This window comes from Mobula birostris, chromosome 29 (assembly GCF_030028105.1).
Source record: "Mobula birostris isolate sMobBir1 chromosome 29, sMobBir1.hap1, whole genome shotgun sequence".
In the NCBI taxonomy this organism is placed as follows: Eukaryota; Metazoa; Chordata; class Chondrichthyes; order Myliobatiformes; family Myliobatidae; genus Mobula; species Mobula birostris.
The window spans coordinates 27,775,231-27,795,988 of record NC_092398.1 but is presented as its reverse complement, the minus strand read 5'-3'; the positions used below and the strand labels follow the sequence as shown (position 1 = coordinate 27,795,988).

Here is a 20,758-nt window from a genome sequence, read left to right as displayed (position 1 = left end):
GAAATCTGTAATTTGGTATGGAAAGAGTAATCAGAAATAAAGAGCAGTTGTAGGATTGATTTTGTCAGTTCTAGAAGAAAATAAAATAAAGCCTTGATCACAAAGAGATTCTAATTCAACAGATATCTTTTGTTGATTTCATCAGCTGTTCACAGGTAACCAAGCCTCCACAGTAATGTAATGAATGGCATCAGATGCTTATAAACTGATAAAGAACAACTAAAAGTAAAGAGTATTAAAAGCTCTGGTCATGGTAATGACAGTACATAGCAGTGTCGCTAAGGTAGGCATTTGTAATTTAGTGTTCCAGTTTTCAGAAGTCCTAATTGTTTTATACCTGGTTTAGAACATGGTACAGGCCCTTTGATCCAATCTATATAAACCTATTCTATAATCAAACCAACCCTTCCCTCCTACACAACCATAACCCTCTTTATCTAAGTGTTTCTGATATATCCCTATTCTATCAGCCTCTACCACTATCCCCAGCATCGTTTTCCAGGTATCCACCACACTCTGTATTTTAAAAAAACCTTGCCTCTGACACCTCCCTTCAGCTTTCCTCAATTCACCTTAAATCGATGTCCTCTGGTGTTGGCCATTGCTGCCCTGGGAAAAGGCACTGGCTGGGCACTCTTATCTTACACCTCTATGAAGTTGCATGTCATCCTCCTTCATTTGCTGAGCTCTCCCTCAGCAGACGTGCTCTCTAATCCAGGCAACGTTTTGGTAAACCTTCTCTGCACAATCTATATAGGTTGCACATCTGTCCTATTGCAATGTAAACAGGACTGAGCACAATACTCCCCAGGTGCGGTCCAGCTGAAGTTTCATAGAGTGCAATACTAACTCACAGCCTGAGGTGTGAAGGACGACACAACACATGCACTCTGAACCATCTGTCAGTTTGAACGTCAAGTTTGAGAAGACCCCCAAGGCCCCTCTATTCCTCCACACTGCAAAGAATCCTACCATTATAAAGTGTAGCCTTATTTTTGGAAGACTCTTCTGTGGCTTGGTTATAGAACACGACACCACAGAAACAGTTCTTTCTGTCCAGGGAGTCCATGCTGAACTGTTACTCTGCCGTGTCCCATCGACGTGCATCTCCTGGAATTTTTACTGGGTGTGTCTCAAACTTGGTGACTGATGCATCTTGACAAATTATTACTGTTGCAATAAGTATGTGCTCCCGCTGTGTCACAGTTGTCTATGGTTACAGTGGAATGCCCCTTTTTACAGGGGCTTAGGACAGGAAATCCCAGTGTTCTATCACAGCAATAAGGAATCCCCCTCCATTGTGAGTCATTGTGATAGGGCACTCCAGCTCAGAAACAGTCTCTTCAGCCCAACTGGTCTATGCCAAACCATTCTGCCTCGTCCCATCAAAACGCACCTGGAATCTAGTGCCTCATATCCATTTGCTTATCGTGGCATCTCTTAAATGCTGAAATCAAACCTGCATCACCACCTCGGCTGGCAGCTTGTTCTACACTCTCACCACCCTCTGGGTGAAGAAGTTCCCCCTCAGATTCACTTTAAATATTTCTCTTTTCACACCTCGCCTCTGATCTAGCCTCACCAAAGCTTGATTGCATTTACTCTACACCTCTCAAAATTTTGTATACTTCGGTCAAATCTCCCTTCATTCTCCTACCCTCCAGGGAATAAAGTTCTAACCTATTCATCCTTTCCCAAAAACTCAGGTCCTGGAACCATCGAGGGATGGAGCACTAGCACAGAAACAGGCCCTTCGGCTCATCCTCCCTGCCTAGTCCCATTGATCAACATCTGGACCGTAGCCCGCCAAACCTCTCAATTGTTGCAATCAAACCAATATCTACCATCTTTCACCTTAAACCTATGACTTCTAGTTTCAGTGTCACCCAACCTCGGGGGAAAAAAGGGCCTACTTGTGTTTACCATATTTGTAACTCCCATAATCTTTTACCTCTATCTCATCTCCTCTCATTCTCCTGCATTCCAGGATGTTGATTCTGCTGGACAGTGAGGAGAGGATGTTAATGGCTCCCTTAGTCCTTCGAGAGCTGAGTCAACATGTTGGTCAGGGTGAGAATCACTCAGGTTTTCCAGTCCAAGCCTGCTCAGCTGAGGCAACTCATTTTCACATGAAATCAAAAAACTGAAGACAGGTTGTTGGCAAACCCCAGAACAGCCAGGACACAGCGAGAGGTCATGTGACTCGGTCCAGTTCGGCGACGTCTCCTCTCACTGCCCACTGCCATCGTGTTCTCCAGCTGTGTTTTCAAGTGTCGGACAGTATGTCATTCTGGGGGGGATCTGATTGAAACCTGTCAAACATTGAAAGATCTGGACAGAGTAGGTGTTGTGAGGATGTTTCCAATAGTGGAGGAGTATAGGATCAGAGGACACAGCTTTAGTATACAAGGAAGGTTCCTTCGGAACAGAGAGGAGAAATTTCTTTAGCCAGGCAGTAGTGAATCTGGAATTCATTGCCACAGGGAACTCTGGAGGTGATGGCATTGGGCATATCAAAAGCGAAGGTTGATAGCTTCACAGTTATTAAGGCCATCAAAGGTTATGGGGAGAAGGCAGAATGAGGTTGAGAGGGATAATAAATCAGCCATGATGGAATGGTGCAGCAGTCTTGCTGGGCAGAATGGCATAATTCTGTTGTTGTGTTTTATGTTGTTATGGATGTGGTCTGAATGGGATGTTACCTCCCTCTAAGGAGCAATAGAATCTGCTGGGATGGTGTGTGCGAAGGACTGTGTGTTTTCTCAGTCTAAAACAGTTCTTGTTCTTCAGCTGCTGGAAGAAATCTGCAACCTGGGAAGAGACCCCAAGTACATCTGCCAGAAGCCCTCCATCCAGAAGGCAGACGGGACTGCGAGCGCTCCGCCCCCCAGGTCCAACCACGCTGCTGAGGAGGCTTCCAGTGAAGACGAGGAGGAGGAGGAAGTACAGGCCATGCAGAGCTTCAGCAGCAGCATGGCGGCTCAACAGAGTGACCCTGAGCCCAGCCAGCAGTGAGTTCCCCCGGAGAGAGCCGTATCCGCGGTGGGGGTGGGGTGTGTTAAGCATAAAACACTAAAGCATTAGCCAACAGAGCGACCCTGAGCCCAGCCAGCAGTGAGTTCCCCTGGAGAGAGCCGTATCCGCAGCTGGGGGGGGTGGTGGGGGGTGTTAAACATAAAACACTAAAGCATTGTGCAGGTTGTTTAGCCAACAGAGCAACCCTAAGCCCAGCCAGCATTCAGTTCTCACTTGTGTTACTGCTGTATCCACAGTGAGGGGAGTATTAAAACACAGAACATGGGTCACTACAGCAAGGTACAGGCTCGCTGATTTACAATGCTTAACCTACTTTTCCCTTCCACCCATGTCCCAAATGTATCTACCAGTACTCTTGGGGACATGTTTCATGCACTCTGTGTATAAAGAATCTACCTCTGACATCCCTGCTATACTTTCCACAAGTCACCTCAGAATGCTCCCCCCATATTAAACATTTTTCATTTAGGGAAGAAATCGCCAACTGTCCACTCTATCTGTGCCTCTTATCATGTTATACACCTCTATCAATGCTCCAAAGCGAAAACCCCTAGCTCACTCAACCTTTCTTCCTTTCCTCATAAAATGTTCCCAGCATCTTCTCTGCACCTTCTCTAAAGCTTCCACATCCTTCCTATAATGAGATAATGAGGTACCCAGAACTGAACACAATACTTTGAGTGTAGTCTAACCATTAAAACACTATCTTATGGCTCTTGAACTCAATTTTCCCCGGCTAATAATGGGCAACACACCAAACTTGGCAGCACTATGGTGCAGCTAGTGATCCGTGATCAGGCTTCAGTTCCTGCTGTTGTGTGTAAGGGCTTTGTGCTTTCTCCCCATGACCGCAAGGGTTTCCTCCCACATTACAAACACATACGGGTTAGGGTTAGTAGGTTGTGGGCGTGCTATGTTGGTGCCAGAAGTGTAACTACACTTGTGGGCTGTTCCCAGTACATCCTCAGACTGTGGTCGTTGACGCAAGCAACACATTTCAAAGTGATAAAGCATTTTGACCTTTACTACAAGAAGATTTGACAAAGGAATGAGGAAGTATTACTGCATTTGGCCGGGCCCTGATGGGACCATAGCTGGAGTGTTGTGCATAGTTTGGTTTCCTTAGATGATAGAGTAGTGCTAATTAGTTCTGGGGAGGTGGATTACAGTATGAGAGCTTGAGCAGTCTACGTTTATCATCCCTCGAGTTTGTGAATGAGTTTCTTGAAGTTAATGAGCCAGATCCAGGGAGGATGTTATCCCTGGGTGAAGCACTAGGGATTAGTCTTGGAATTGGCAGTAGTCTTGAAATGAGGGGAAACCGGATTGAAAGGGTAGTGAACTAAAATATTCTCTCCCTTACATGACTGTGAAGGCTTGGTTATTGGTTTATTGAAAAAGGGAAGGAAATCAATCAGGCTGGATTCTGAAAATGCTATGAAACTTGTTGTTTTGCAGCAGCAGTACAATGCAATACATAAAAATTTGCTGCAAGTCACAGTAAGAAATAAAAAAAAATCAGTACGGCAAAGAGTGAAGTACTGCTCATGGGTTCAGGATCCATAATTTTGCTTCATGTCACCGCTTGCGAGCCAACTACACAGACGGGCAGTGAATTACATATCAGGTTTCTATTCAGTATTCATTGAAAGTTGGCCAGTTGCAGAAGATAGGAAAATGCTTAAAACCCTCAGCAGATTGGCAGCATCTCAGAATCAGAATGGGTTTATTTTCTCTGACATGTTGTGAAATTTGCTGTCTTGTGGCAGCAGTACTGTGCAATGCATAGATGACAATAAGTTACAGTAAGAAATATATTAAAGAAAAAATGTGCAAAAGAGGGCAAAGAGTGAGGTAATATCCATGGACTGTTCAGAAGTCTGATTGCAGACAGGAAGAAGCCATTTCTAAAACAGTTGATTGTGGGTCTTCAGGCTTCTGTACCTCCTCTCTGATGGTAGTAATGAGAATTGGCCATGTGCTGGATGGTTTGGGTCCTCGATGGTGGAAAATGGTGCTCGTGGGGGGAACCTACTATAATCTTGAATGCTGGTGGAAGCTCAAAAGGCCAGATGACCAACTCTGCCCTTGTTATGGTACAGTGATAATGATTGACACAATATGTTGGCCAAGTGCCTATACAGTGTTGAGCAGTGGCTGAGAGCTGCATGTTCTGTTAGTTTCAAGATTTTTCCCTGTTACTACCTCAGTGCTCTGTTGGACATGGTTTGTTTCAGTGTATCTCAGTGCCTGTGCCATTAACGCACCAAATTACCAATTTTAATGGCACGTCACAGCCTTCTGCCAGGTGCACGACCAGGGTCAACATGTTATTATTATATTATGAGGACTTGCAGTCCTCTATTATTGTCATTTAGTAATGCATGCAGTAAGAAATGGTACAATATTCCTTCGGTGTGATATCACAGAAACACAGGACAGACCAAGACTGGAAGAAAACTCTCCCTGCCATGCCTGACCACAGTCCAACTCTGAATCATCCGAAAACTTTGAGCTCTGATCAGCCCTCCGACACCAAGTACCGAGCACCATCTCTATCCGAATGCTTCGACCTCTGCCTCAATCGCCAGCAGCAGGCAAAGCCGGGGATTTTGGGGCCTATCCTCCGGAGATTCTCGATTGCGCAGTTACAACAGCAGCGAACCAGGCATTTCAGAAATTTCTCCAGATGTTCCTCTGCTTCTCACGTCTGTCTTCATCAAATCAGAATTGTCCACTGCCCCTATTTAACAGATACGATATCATTTCACCGGAGAGCTGCGCGCGCTGCGTTGCGCTGCCACCTTCTCCTCCTGCCTCCAAATCCCTCTATTCCTTGCACATTGCATCACTTTTGGGGCTGGAGTCGTCAATGCACAGGTTCAGGGGAAAAAAACACTCCAGCGAGTTGCAGACGTAGCCAGCTTCATCATGGCACAAGCCTGTCCACCATTGAGGACATCCTCATGAAAGCAGTATCCAATTGGAAGTAATTTTTTATGACTTGCACTGTATAGCCACCATAAAACAACAAATTTCACAGTCTTCATCAGTGATGATAAATCTGATTCTGTTTAAAATCCTCTGAATGTCATCATCGTATCTACTTCTGCTCTCACCCCGAGCAATGTGTTCCAGGCACCCATCCCTCTGTGTGAAGAAAAACTTGTCCTGCGCTTAACCTTTTAAGTTTCCTTCTCTTACAGGTGTAAGAGCTGGTGTACTCTGTGGTATTTGACATCTTTACTAAGGCTGTCAACCCTATCTCCGCCTCTCTGTTGCATCAGAATTTAATTGTTGTGTTAGAATTACCTCCAGCAGCAGTAGTTTCCAGAATAACCTGTTAAAAGGGGTTGACCTTTTCATATTTTCTGCTAACTGGTTGTATCATGCCCTGGTATGGAAACACCAACGCCCAAGACTGGAAATGCCTCATAAAAAGTAGTAGATGCAGCCCAGTCTATTGCAAGTAAAAGCCCTTGCCATCATTGAGCACATCTACGAGAAGTGCTGCCACAAGAAAGCAGTATCCATCATTAAGGACCATGGCCATGCTCTATTCTTGCTGCTGGCATCGGGAAGCAGGTAGAGGGGCCTCAGGCCCCATACCATCAGGTTCAGGAACAGTTATTATCTTCAGCCATCAGGCCCCTGAACCAGCGTGGATAACTTTATTTATTTGCCTCAGCTTTGAACTGATTCCACAACCTGTGCATCCACTTTCAAGAACTTCACAGCTCATGTTCTCAGCGTTCTTAATTATTATTTTTTGTATTTTTAGAGTTTGTCTTTTGTGTATTAGTAGTTTTGTCAGTCTTTTTAATTGATTGTATTTCTGTTGTGAATGCCCACAAGAATATGAATGTCAAAAGTATATGGTGACATTTATTATACTTTGATAATAAATTTACTTTGAACTTTTCATCCCTCTATGCCCCCACCATCCTCCTCCTGCCCACCATGCGATTATCTGCACTTTCCATATGGTAAACTCCTCAGGTTTTTTGCACTCACGTAGTGGTGTAGCTGTTGCAGTCGATTCCACTGCGGGGAGATGGGGGGGGAGTTGTAATCAGTAAAGAACTAGAACCTGGAACTAAATCGATTTATTGTTGTGGAGGTCACATGAAATGCAGATCAGGCACAATCTGTGGGAATTGGACAACTGACATTTTGGGGTTTATTGTCATGTGTCCCATGTTACAGTGAAAAGCTTTGTTCTGCAGAGTTGTCCATACAGATCATTCATCACATCAATGCACTGAGGTGAATGTGCAGCCCTTTCAGTGGACTTCACGTGAAAGTCAGAAAGTCAAATGCTTTCCCTTTTCTTGTGAGGTGTTGCGAAAGCTCTAGCTTTGAGCAGAGGAAGGGATCTCTTTGTGGCTCTGCAGTGTTGTTTGCTGACTCAGCTTCTAGAGAGCAACCCTTTCTGAATAGCATTAGTGTTGGGTGTAGCAAGAGTCCATTTGGCTTGTACCTCTTCCGTTGGAATAAAAACTGTGGTTAATCCCACTTCCCAATGCTTGGTTTGTAGACGTTGAATTATTTCAACTTTCAAAGTAAATTTATTATCCAAGTTTAACATGCATATATGTCACGATGTAGAACCTTGACATTTATCTTCTTGCAGGCTTTTTCAGGAAAATAAAGAAATGCAATGGAAGTCATGAAATACTACAGAAACTGTAACTGACAACCAGTGTGCAAAAGAAGAAAACTGTACAAATATTAAAAAATATTAAGTACATGAATTGTAGAGTCCTTGAAAGTGGATCTGTATATATACTCACGGATTCACAAGTGCGTATATGTTGCCATGTACTACCTTGAGATTAATTTTATTGCATTTGTAAAGTTTGCAGTTCTTGCCTTCATTTTCTGAGTTTCAGACCTTCAGTATTCTCAGAGTGAAATAATTCCTCTAGTCTGTTTAGCTGTCCATTGTTGATTACTTCCTGCTCCACTACTCTCCCTTCTTCCTTTTCCAACCCCCCCGATGAAGTTGGCTTTGCCACTTATGCTGAATTTTGGCTGAAGTTCTTTTCTGAACCCGTGCCAGTATTGCTTTGGAATAAAAAAAGAGAAGGAAACAGTTCCCCTTGTTCCTAGCTGTCGTTGTTAACCCCTTCGACTACACTGATGTCTTTAAAGTTGATAAAGCTTTATCCTGGGATTTGGATTGAGGCACCTGCTGACCACCTGCACTGGACATGACTTCAGCATGCCACAGAGCCAGGTGGATGCCCATTGCAGTGCAGTCACTGTAAGAGCACGGACCACCATGTGCAACAAGTTGCTGGAGTACACTATGCACTCAGTGACCACTCTAGCTACACTTGTACTCCTCGTTAATACAAATATCTAATCAGCCAATCGTTTGACAGCAACTCAGTACATAAAAGCATGCAGACTTGGTCAAGAGGTTCATTTGTTCAGACCAAACATCAGAATGGGAAAGAAATGTGATCTAAGTGCCTTTGACTGTGGAATGATTGTTGGTGCCAGACAGGGTGGTTTGAGTATCTCAGAAATTGCTGATCTCCTGGGATTTTCACACACAACAGTCTCTAAACTTTATAGTGAAAGGTGCAGGAAACACAAAAACATCCAGTGAGCAGCAGTTCTGTTTGTGAAAGCATCTTGTTCATGAAAATAGCTAGATTGGCCCAACCTGACAGGAAGGTGACAGCTTAAATAACTACAGGTTACAGCAATGGTGTGTGGAAGAGGATCTCTGAATACACAACATGTCAATCCTTGAAGTGGATAGGCTACAGTAGCAGGAGACCAGACCAGATTCCACTCCCGAACCTAGTACATTAGCTACTGAGAGTATCTCATTTGTCTCTGGGGCTGATGTCCTTGTGCTCCAGAGTGGCAGCATCCAGATCCCATTTATGTCATGAAATCCATTAACACGTGGCTCCAATCCCCTGGTTTCCATCACTTGAGGGAGGAATACCAGTGCAATAAGCTCTGCATTATGGTGTGGAACTCAGCACACTGTTGATTGCTAGTGAAAGGCAGGAGCATAAGCAATTTTTAGATTTACTTCCTTCAAGGTGGTGTCGAGAAGAGATGGTGTTTGGGGAGAGAAAGCTACAGACAATACCCAATTGTCTATTTTATTATGTTAAAAGATGCCGTGTCATTTCAGAGATTAATCGGGCACAAGAGCTTACTTTGCAGTAAGTTGGATTATTAACCAACCATGATAAGACGCTGGAGCAGACTTGTTGGGCTAAATGGACGACTTCTACTCTCATGTTCTCGTGGATCTTGGGTTAAGGACCCCAAAAATGTGTGACATGGTCAGAGCGGTGCAGAGGAGTGGTCTTGTGGTCATGGTTCTGGTGGCCATGTTCTCGTTCATCAGTGTATGATGTGGTCACACCTGTGCAGGGTAACCTGTGGAAGGGATGCCACCAAGAGCAGACAGTCCACTCATCTGAGTGAATTGACAGATCGGGGGTGGTATGGCGGGGTGTTTGAAGAAGCATTGTTTCCACTGTGGTCTTAGTAATTGCATTTTGCTGTTTCTGGAGGTCTTGCTAAGAATGGGATTGACTGGGTTCTCATGTTCCACTGGCACTTTTGACTCTAACGTCTTATACTTTGGCTTTTGCTTTTCTGCATGACTTGCATCTGTGGACTATCGTCACATAGTTCCCTGTGGCTTTCGCCTTTGAAACTGGCTAGCTTTTGTTCTGTGCCCTCTGCCGGAGATTGGTGTGTTGGCAGTTGGCATCAGTGGATTTTCAAGTTCAGTAGGCAGAGAATTGCCCAAACGACCTGGTGCTAGCATTGATGGACTTCTTGTCCAGCTTCTTAGGTGTGTCCTCTGCCCTGCAAGAAGGATGCTTTGAAATTAGGATATTGGCCAATCAAAAAAAATAATAATGTGTACATCATCGTCCAACTGGAGAGACTCATGTTCTGGTTCATGTTCTTCTGTTTCCCACCCAATCATTGCTGGCAGCTTTCCCTATCTCACTGTCTCAGGTTTGTGCTCTGGGAATGACTCCCTGTTCCTTTGTGCTTTCTCAAAAGCTCTCACCCAAGCTGATTCTCTACCCTCAACCTTATGTTTGATCCAATTGTTCTGGGCACTACTTCGTTGCTGCTCTTGCCCAGTGCCTCTTCTCCCCACAGCTTGAGCCCTGACAAACCACTCCTTTCCACTTGCACAGGGTGTTTCTTCTCTCTAACTCCTCCCTGCCTATGGGCGCGTGCAATAGCCGAAAGCGAGAGATTACCTCAGCACCACTGATCACAAATAGTTAAGCCTCCACCAGCCGGCAAAGTCCCAAACACAAGAGCTTTGAATAAATCGTGTCCTGGAGCGGCTGCCTCGTACTTTTCTTGGGCTGAGATCAAAGGCAGTGATGTCATTCACGCCGGCGTAGTAGAGACTTGTTGTGGGTGTTTTGTTGGACGGCTGCGCCTTCAGCCAATCTCTCTCCCCCCACACCCCCGGCTTTGCCGTGTCAGAAAGTAACCTCCTTGATTTTGGCTTTGCTGTAGCACCGCCTTCCTGTCACCCAGTGCCGATTTTCTCTCTCTCTCTCTCTCTCTCTCTCTCTCTCTCTCTTCAACCCACAGAATTATTCTTCCATGAGCGATGCATGCTGCTTGGCATGGAGGCCTTGGCCCTCTCCCCATCTGGCTTTGTGGCTTTGCCTCTTCTGCTGCACCCAGATCCCAGCGAGCGGGGAGAGAGATGGTGGGGGGACAGGCCGGGGCCTGGCCTTCGGACATCCGGCCACCCGCACCTGTCAGCTCATTGCTCCATTAAACTCTGGGAGCGTTTTGAAGGCAAGGGAATATTCAGGAATGGCGAACCTCTTTTTCTCTTGCGCATGAGTTCCAAGCCTTCAGAGGAGTGGCGGACCGCATTGCAGTAGAGATTGCAGCAATCGCACCAGCTCCTTTTGCACCTCCCCTCCGAACGTGAAGCTTTGCTGTGTGAATTTGTGCAAAGGAAGGAGTTTGAGGGTCTCTCAAGATGGCGATTCCCCGCCCCCACACCCTGCCCCCAACGAAATACTGTGATATCCAATGAAACCCTTTCAATCAGCTCTTCACTGACAGATCGGTCATTGTTGTTGTTTGCATTGGTCGCCATTTTGTTTAAAGCTTCTCTGTGTCTCCCGGCTCGTGAGTGCATTCCTTTTCTCTTATTATCGGTCGACCTTCAACCTTTGATTAGTTTCCAGGACAGCAGAGTACACTTCATATAAAAAAGAGTAAGGTAAAAGCATGCCATTTTTAAAGAAAAATAATATTGTTTGCTGGTTGTTAATCTTGTGCATTGCTTTACTTTGGCCAGCAGTCCTCAGGGGAGGGGTATTTTAACACTGAAAATGAGGTTCGGCCTTTTCTGCGTCTCACCGCTCCCACCTCCTGCAAGCTCCTGTAGGTGGACTGAACCCCAGGCCAACCCACCCTGGAGTCAGCTAGGGGTGACCCAGCCCTGCTTGTGGAATCTTCATGGAGAAGATTTAGAGCAGCATGCATGGTGTTTCCCATCAGCCATCAAGGAGGAGTTAGAAGACACCTTCTCAACATTCTAGGAACATCATCTTCCCTTCCTCCATCAGATTTATGAATGGACCATGATCATTACCTCACTATTTTTGCTGTCTTTTTGCATGACTTATTTAATTTGCATATATTGTATTATTGTAATTTATTTTAATTTTGTTAATGTACTGCACTGTAATGTTGCTGAAAAACATATTCCACTACATAGTGATATTAAACCTGATTCTGATCCAGAGGTCGCTAAAGGGCTCCTGTGCTTAGTGTTCGTCTGGTTATACTGGTTAGTACTATGCTTTACAGTACAGGCGACCTGGGCGAAGCTGCCTGTAAAGGGTTATTGTAAATTAACCAGTGATTAGGCTAGAGGTAAATCAGAGGATTGCTGTGTGGCACCACTTGAAGGGCCAGAAGAGCCTATTCCGTGCTGTATTTCAATAAATAATAAATAATATTTAGCAGTGCAGGCTGTTGGCTGTCAGCATCTGCAGTATACCTCTGGCTGTGGTGACTGGTTGCAGCCTGTCCCCTATTGCTTACCTGTTCAACATTAGCTTGCAAAGTTAGAGTTGTTGCTTTGATCCAAGCATGGTAAACGTGTGGAGAAACTAGCATGAACTCTCCTTTAGTTGAGGTATGTGGAACTGGAACAGAATTACACTGCATAGAACCAGGCCATTTGGCCCAACTCACCCATGTTGACCATTTCTATCTGTGCCAGCCCCTTTTGCCTGTGTTTCACCTATGTCCCTGTAACTCAGGGGTTCCCAACCTGGGGTTATAGCACCAGTGACCCCTTGGTTAATGATAGGTGTTCATGGCATAAAAAGAGGATGGGAATCCCTGTTCTAAAACTTTGCCATCCATGTCCCTTTCCAATGTCCTTATAATCATTATCATTCTACCCACCTCCACCACTTTCTCCAGGCAGCTTGTCCTATATTCTCACTAAACATTATGTTGGGAAAAAGTTGCCCCCCTCCAAGGTTCCCTTAAAACCCGAACACCTCCCTTTATTAAAGCTCTGCCCTCTAGTTTCAGCTTCCCCTATCCTGGAGGAGACCGACCATCCACTATATCTATGCCCCATTTGATTTTATATGCTGCTTTAATACTGTTTCTGTGATGTAGACGATCATGATTATTCTTGGCAAATTTTTCTGCAAGATTGGTTTGCCATTGCCTTCTGGGCAGTGTCTTTACAAGACGGGTGACCCCAACCATTATCAATACCATCAGAGATTGTCTTCATGATCTCAGTGATCAGATAGCCAGGACTTGTGACATGCACTCATACGATCACCCACCACTTGTCTGAAATGTTGGAGGAAGCCAGAGCAAACCTCTTGGGTGACGAGGTGGTACAGATTTTTTACAGACAGCAGTGGAATTGAACCCACGTCACTGGTGCTGTAATAGCATTATGCTAACTGCTACAATACTGATGGGACAAGTTGTGGAGCCAGAATTGGTGGTAACTTTGAAAAAGGACACAGATCAATTATTTGAAGGGAAATGAGCCCTTCAGTAGAGAATACTGTTGAAGGGGCAGCTGTTTTCACATCATTGCACAGTGATTGTGTGTGTGAGAGATGGGTTTATGGGTGTAGCTTCAGAAAAGAAACCTGTGTGAATGGCCATTAGCCAGCCTACCTCACCAACAAGATTCTTGTCTTTCTACAGCCACTCCCCAAGGTATTACAGCACCTTGGTATGCTTTTATTTTTTTTAAATCACACTCTATTTCCAACATAGACTTTCTTTTGCAATTTCCAGGGTGGTCGGGACAGAGGAGAGGATACCCATCCCACTCATGGACTACATTCTGAATGTGGTAAGTGATATGTTCGTACTAGTGAATGGCAGGGTTAAATCGACCTGCGTTCCTTTATGTAGTGAAAGGAGGCTGTGCAGATCTGTTTCAATTGTAAACAAGAAATCCTACAGATGCTGGAAATCCTGAGTAACACAAAATGCTGGAGGAATTCAAAAAGTTAGACATCTATGGAAGGAAATAAACTGTTGAAGTTTTGGACTGAGACCCTTCATCAGGTCCTGTTCACCTGAAGACAGCAGCGTCCCTTTCACCTGCTGAAATGACTGAAAATTGCCCTCCTTAGATGGAGTCTGACCTGCTGTGTTTCTCCGGTGTTTTGGTTCCCAGAGGACATCAGGTTCAGTGGGAGATGCCATGTCACCGAGTCGTTAGCACCAACATAATGACGAGATCCTGCAGATGCTGGAAGTCCCAAGTAACAAACACAAAATGCTGGAGAATCTTAGCAAGTCAAGCACTATCTATAGAAAGGGAGGAAGAGTCAATATTTTGGGCTGAGGTAAATGAGACCTGATGACAAAGTCCTGATAAGTATCTCATCTTGAAGCATTAGCTGTTATTCCCCTCCATGTGTTCCACTTGACCGGCTGAGGTCCTTCAACATTCTGTGCTTCAATAGAAGTCAGAGAAGTTTGACACTGGGGCACCCACAGGTTGAGTTAGTGCAGCTCTGTGTTGTGATCCTATTAGTATCAACCACTATCGACATCTCTTGTTACTAAAGGGTGTGGGAGAGGGGTTAAGTTCAAAGGCAATATGCAGGGCAAGTTCTTTCTCAATAGGGTGGGGTGTGTGTCTGGAATACGCTGCCTGGACTGATGGTAGAAGCGGATATAATATTGCTGATCAAGGGGCTCTTTGGCACATCAAATGTTTGTGGAGACCGTGTGGTTTTAACACACACACAGACACCTGGAGAAGCTCAGCAAGTCTGGCGGCAACTATTGAGGGGATTAGTTTAGTTGAGCACTTGATTGTCACAAAATGATGGGCTGAAGGGCCTGTTCCTGCACTGTACTGTTGTATGTTCACCCCCTCGCATTGCTCAATAACAAGAAGTCTTCTCATGAGGCAGCAGCATGTTTGTTCCACCATTGTACACCACTTTGGCCACAGATATTCTCCTGAGAGCTGTCTGTAATTCATTGGACCTGGGACTTGGTTAAACAGCAGGCAGTTATCCTGGTAACCATCTTCAGTTGACACTCCACACAGAATCAATGGTCAACTTTATTAACCAAGTACATTTACATATATTATGAATTTACTTTGCTGTGTTGGCACGACATATAACAAAAAAAGTCAGCAGCATTCAACATTAATAAGACAATAAGACCATAAGACATGGGAGGAGAGATGGGCCACTTGGCCCTTCAAACCTGGTCCACCATTCTATTATGGCTGATTTATTATGCCTCGTTGCCATTCTTCTGCCTTTTACCTATAACCTTTGACACCTTTACGAATCAAGAACCTATCAATCTCCGATTTAAATATACCCAATGACTTGGCCTCCAGAGCTGTCTTTTGCAATGAATTGCACAGATTCACCATCTGCTGGTTAAAGAAATTCCTCCATGTCTGTTCTAAAGCGACATCCTTCTATTCTGAGGCCTTCTATACTAAACTCCCCTACTATAGGAAACATCCTCTTCACGTCCACTCTTTCTAGGCCTTTCAATAAATAATTGGATAAAAAAATAAATTTAGAGGTGTGGATATGGAATAAAATGTTCATAAATACGTGAAAACCAGCATGTTGCTTACATTATAAATACATTATAAACAGTGGTGTAAAGTGTTTACAGTGCAGTGATGGGGTTAATAGATAAAAGGATGGGGTGGGGCTAATTATAATGGTTGAACGGATTAACTGCCTGGGAGAATAAACTTTTAAGATGGTGTGTGTGTGTTTTGTTTTAATACCATGTGGCACTTTCCAGAAGGTAACTTTTGGAAAAGGCAGTTTGCTGGGTGGGTAGTGTCCTCAGTGATATTTCTTGCCCACTTCTTTGTCCTGGATACATACAAGTTCTGCAGTGAGTGTAGACTGCAACCAATGACTTTTTCTGATGGCCCCACAGTTTGCTGAGAGGATGCTGCACCAAACCTGACAGTATTAATGTTTTAAGGCTATTCTTCCTTTGTTTCTTCCCCCCTACCTTCAGCAATGAATGCAACGTCCTTTAACTGCTGTTCTTTGTGTTTTTTTTTGTGTGGGGGAAAATAGATGAAGTTTGTCGAATCTATCCTGAGCAACAACACAACGGACGATCATTGCCAGGAGTTTGTGACCCAGAAGGGGCTACAGCCTCTGGTCTGCATCTTGGGGCTCCCAAACCTCCCCATTGACTTCCCCACTTCTGCTGCCTGTCAGGCCGTGGCTGGCGTTTGCAAGTCTATTCTGGTAGGTGAATTGAGGTGTGCATTGTTGTTGCAGTCGGCTAGGTGAAACTTTAAACTACATGGGATTCCTTCCAACCAAAATCCAAGATTGGACAGCGAGGAAGACTGTCAAAGCTTGCAGAGGGATCTGGACCAGCTGGGAAAATGGCAGATGGAATTTATTGCAGATAGGTGGTAGGACCAACCAGGGTCCTACACAGGGCATACACAGGGAATCTTGGAGTGCGGTAGAACAAAGGGATCTGGAAATACAGGTCCATAATTCATTGAAGGTGGCATCACAGGTAGATAGAGTTGTTAAGAAAGATTTTGGCAATTGCTCTTCATAGATCGAAGTATTGAGTACAGGAAATAGGATGCTGTGTTTAAGTTGTATAAGAAGTTGGTGAGGCCTAAATTGACATATTGTCTGCAGGTTTAGTTAGCTACCTATAGGAAAAATGTAAATAAGGTTGAAAGAGTACGTGGAAAGTTTACAAGGATGTTACTAGGACCAGAGGACCTGAGTTATAAGAGAAGATTGAATAGGTTAGGACTTTACTCCCTAAGACATAGAAGATTAAGATTTGATAGAGGTATACAAAATTATGAAGCTATAGATAGTGTAAATGCAAGCCAGCTTTTTCCACTGATGCTGGGTGAGACAAACTAGTGGTCATGGGTTAAGGGTGAAAAGTGAAATGTTTAAGGGAAACATGAGTGGGAGTTTTTTCCCTCAGTGTGGTAAGAGTATGGGATGAGCTGTCAGCACAAGTAGTGGATGTTTTTTCGATTTCAACATTTATGGGTAAGATTGTATAGGGGTATGGAGGGCTATGGTGTGGATGCAGCTCAATGGGACTAGGCAGTTTAAATGGTTCAGCATGGGCTTGATGGGCTGAAGAGTATGTTTCTAACAAAAAAACCTCAAGTCGTCAGTGTTGCTGTACTGAGGCAACCAGTAGGGTGTGCTGGAGGTTCAAGAACTGAATGGTTGAAGGGTAGGGACCCTGGTGGTGTGGACCCTAAGGCTTCTGTATCTCCTGCCTGATGGAGGTAGCGAGAAGAGAGCATACAGTAACGGTATACTTAGAGATCAAGTTAAGAGTCCTGGTAAATTATAATGATTATAGGAGACTATTTTAAGAGGAACTGCGTGCAAGACTTTGCCAGTCTCTGTCACGATTGTGATTGCAGAGTGCAGGAGATGTGTAACTGCAGTCTGCTGGAGGAACTCAGCAGGTTGAGCGGTATCTGTGGGAGGAAAGGATTTGTTGCCGTTTCATCTCTGAACTCTGTATTAGTTTCAACCTAAATTGTCCACCGTTCCTCCCCCTCAGATGCTGCTTGGCCCACTGAGTTCCTCCAACGGATTGCTTCTTGCTCCAGTTTTGGTTGAATTGGGTTGCTTAAACAATTCGAACTTGTCTTATTTGTGTCTCCCACCCCATTCTTGCAGACACTGTCACATGAGCTGAAGGTGCTGCAGGAAGGCCTCATCCAGCTAGACACCATCCTGTCATCGTTGGAGCCCCTGCATCGTCCCATCGACACCCCGGGTGGCTCCGTGCTGCTGCGGGAGCTAGCAAATGCAGGCAACGTGGCCGACGCAACCCTCTCTGCTCAGGCTACGCCTCTGCTGCATTCCCTCACCGCTGCCCATGCCTACATCATGATGTTCGTGCACACCTGCCGGGTGGGACAGGTGAGCTTCCAGAATCCTGGCATGCTTTTGATGCCTTTCTTTCTGTCCCTCAATCTCTCTCTTCCCATCCAGACTTTTCTTTCCTTTCAACTGTCACTCATCTTTCCCTCTGTTCTTTTATCTCCTGTCCTTTAACTTTGCATAATTTTCTGTGGTAACTTCTGGTCTCCAGCTGCACTGGTTTTTACTTTGATATGTTAAACTTGGGTTAATTACATCCCTGAGCTGAAGATAACAGTGTGGAGCTACCAAGACGTGAGAACTGATCGCGTTGTCATCCCCGTGGTGTTGTCCACTTTGGAAAAAGGCTGATCAACCCACTAAGTCGATAAGAGCTCCCTCTTTAATCCTCCACACGTTCTTGTGAAATGCCCCCAAGCTCTTCCCCTTTCTGCTGCAGTAACCTGCCGAGAAACAGAGTGGATTTGATGTCTTGACCGTTTGTCTTTCACTGTTCTTCCAGAGTGAAATTCGTTCAATATCTGTGAACCAGTGGGGCTCGCAGTTGGGTCTGAACGTCCTGAACAAACTCAGCCAACTTTACTGCTCGCTGGTGTGGGAAAGCACCGTGCTTCTGTCCCTCTGCACCCCCAACAGGTGAGTGCTGCCGCAGGGCAGATACGTGGCATCAGCAGCAAGGTGACGTCTTGCAGTATGACCTAGACCAGCATGATCTCCGTGCCACTTTAAAGTTCCTTTTTATTTATTTAGAAATACAGCATAGTGACGAGGTCTTCCCCCCAACGAGCCCGTGCTGCCTAATTGCACCTGTGTGGCCAACTAACCCATACATCTTTGGAATATGGGAGGAAACTGGAGCACTGGGAGGAATCCCACATGGTCCTGTTGGGGGAGAAAGTATAGAACCTCAGTCACTGCCACTGCATTAGCGTTACCCTAACTGTTATGCCGCTGTGCCTTCTCCCTCGTGCCAATATTCTGAATGCAGAATAGTTAGAGGGGAAGTCAGTGTAAAAGTCTAGAAACAGACCCTTCGACCCATATATTCCGTGCCGAACTGTTACTCTGCCTAGTTCCTTTGGCCAGCACCTGGACCATAGTCCTCCGTATCCTTCATATTCAGGTAGTTATCCAAATATCTCTTCAAATGACATCTACCACTTCCGCTGGTAGCTCATTCTGCACCCTCACCATGCTCTGGATGAAGAAGATATCCCTTGGGTTTCTCTTGAATGTTTCACTTATCACCCTCTTCTGATCTCACTCAACCTCAGTGACATAGGAAGAGAATTAGGCCATTTGGCCCATTGAGTCTACTCAACCCCATTCTCCCCGTAACCTTTGACACTCTTACTAATCAAGAATCTGTCAATCTCCACTTAAAATATACCCAGTGCCTTGGTCTCCACAGCTGTCTGTGGCAAGGAACTTCAAAGCTGCACCTACTCTGGCTAAAAAAATTTCCTCCTCATCTCTGTTCTAAAGGAATGTAGACCTTTCAGTACTTGATAGGTTTCAATAAGATGCTCTCTTATTCTTCTAATCTCCAGTTAGTACAAGCCCAGAACCATCAAACGAACCCTCTCCAATGCCAACACATCCTTTTGTAGATAAGTGGCCCAAACAGAGTTGAGAGAGATAATAAATCAGGTTTATTATTAGCAGTTTGAGATGACAAGCACGTAGCTAACACTGCCCTTGCGTTTAGTCTACCAGCAGGCTGCGAGTTTGGTCAGGCTGACATGCAGAAGTTGGTGCCAAAGGAGGAGAAACCTGCTGCTACTGCCGCACCGGGTTCCGCAGCCGGAGGGAAGAGACCAGGTGAGCTGTTAGCCAGGTAGTGCGGATTTGAATTACATGGGTTCAGGGAGCTACTTTATCTGCTGTTTTAGGAATTTGCTGTGGTGTGTTTATCAGGGCATGATATGCAACAAAACTCAACATTTAACCATGAGAAGGAATTAAATCAAAAATAAAGTATACATTGGGACCAGTACATATTGGCCCAATTAAGCAATTGTCCCAATTAGCTGAAGTTTCATGGAAATTAGTTAAAAAGGTATTAAAAAAAAAGATAAACTACCATTTAATTGAGTAACAAAGTCTGCATTTAAATGAAATACAGAATAAATTGGAACATTACCCCATTGCGACAACATTACTATAAAACTGTATTAGTTCCTAATAGTTATCGATAGAGGTATTCATCTGCTATGTGCTGCTGTGTATGGGAAGGGTTAGCACTTCTTGTAGAGTGGCTTTTAGTGTCCATTCCAGCTCACTCACCTTTGATCCCCACCAGATGATCAGCTCTCACCCGTAAGTAGCTGCACTGTTTGCATGCCACAGCAACCACACCCTGGTATACTATTTTGACAGGCGGACTAAACCAAGTGAGAGTCGCTGTTGGGCTTCATACCCTGATGAATTAGGGTCATGCTTGTCCTAGTATGTGGTCTGCTCTGGGGGACTGGTCGCATGAGATCGACAGTGAGATCAGTGGCCAAGGAGGCGGTTTTGGAAGGCTTCACGGAGAGGGAAGGACATGACAAGGAAGAAGTCATGATCATCCACTGTAACCAAAGAAGACCCCTGTTTGTGAGGGCTACACGTGCCAATGGACCTAGACTTCTGAGATCGAGATTGTGGAACTGTCCTAGTGCAACAGCTTTTCTACTTTAAAATCTTCCCCACACAGATTTCACTGTCATCGTCAAATGCAAGATACAACTAACAAACTACCATGTTCATTTGATTAACTGTAAATGAACAAAATTAGCGCATATCTACTGCGGATAATGGACTGCCGTCATACAATGCTTTTAACAAATCCATCCTCTAAGTTTTCATTTTCAATTTTCAATATTCAAGATAATTGTCTACCTTCAAATTCTTCATAGATCCCAACTTGTTGGAGTACTAAAATTATTCTATTTTCACTCACGGCAGTTTCTGGCATTCTGGCCTGAATGTTTGAAACCGCATTGAACAAAACAATTTAAAATTGTCATGCTGCTTACTTCTCGCCGAATATCAGTAGCAAATATCACTGCTTTTTGAATACGAGTGTAAACAAATGATGTTATTTAAAAGTAGATCTCTAAGCATGGTTTAGTGTCTAACAGCCAGACAGGTTCATGCAACTGACGCTAGTTAGAAATTGTTCATCAACAGTCTCTTGTCCCAACATCCCAAATAATCGAAAGGAATCTGGGCTGTTTTCTCCATTAGTTTTTGTTCTTTATGGGTTGTCCCAGATACGTGTTAGCTCAGGTTAACTGATGGACCAA

At 44.6% G+C, this 20,758-nt stretch overlaps 1 protein-coding gene across 10 annotated transcripts in view; it reads left to right on the top strand.

The window, feature by feature from the left end:
* The window catches only part of huwe1 (HECT, UBA and WWE domain containing E3 ubiquitin protein ligase 1), a 279,725-nt gene that overhangs the window by 102,665 nt on the left and 156,302 nt on the right, over positions 1 to 20,758 (top strand). For all 10 annotated transcript variants that reach the window (XM_072246462.1, XM_072246465.1, XM_072246460.1 and 7 more), the window contains 6 exons: positions 2,791 to 3,011; positions 13,357 to 13,414; positions 15,648 to 15,824; positions 17,262 to 17,507; positions 17,971 to 18,104; positions 19,177 to 19,289. In XM_072246462.1, the coding sequence (XP_072102563.1) occupies positions 2,791 to 3,011; positions 13,357 to 13,414; positions 15,648 to 15,824; positions 17,262 to 17,507; positions 17,971 to 18,104; positions 19,177 to 19,289 (949 nt within the window). The remainder of the gene's footprint in view (positions 1 to 2,790; positions 3,012 to 13,356; positions 13,415 to 15,647; positions 15,825 to 17,261; positions 17,508 to 17,970; positions 18,105 to 19,176; positions 19,290 to 20,758) is intronic.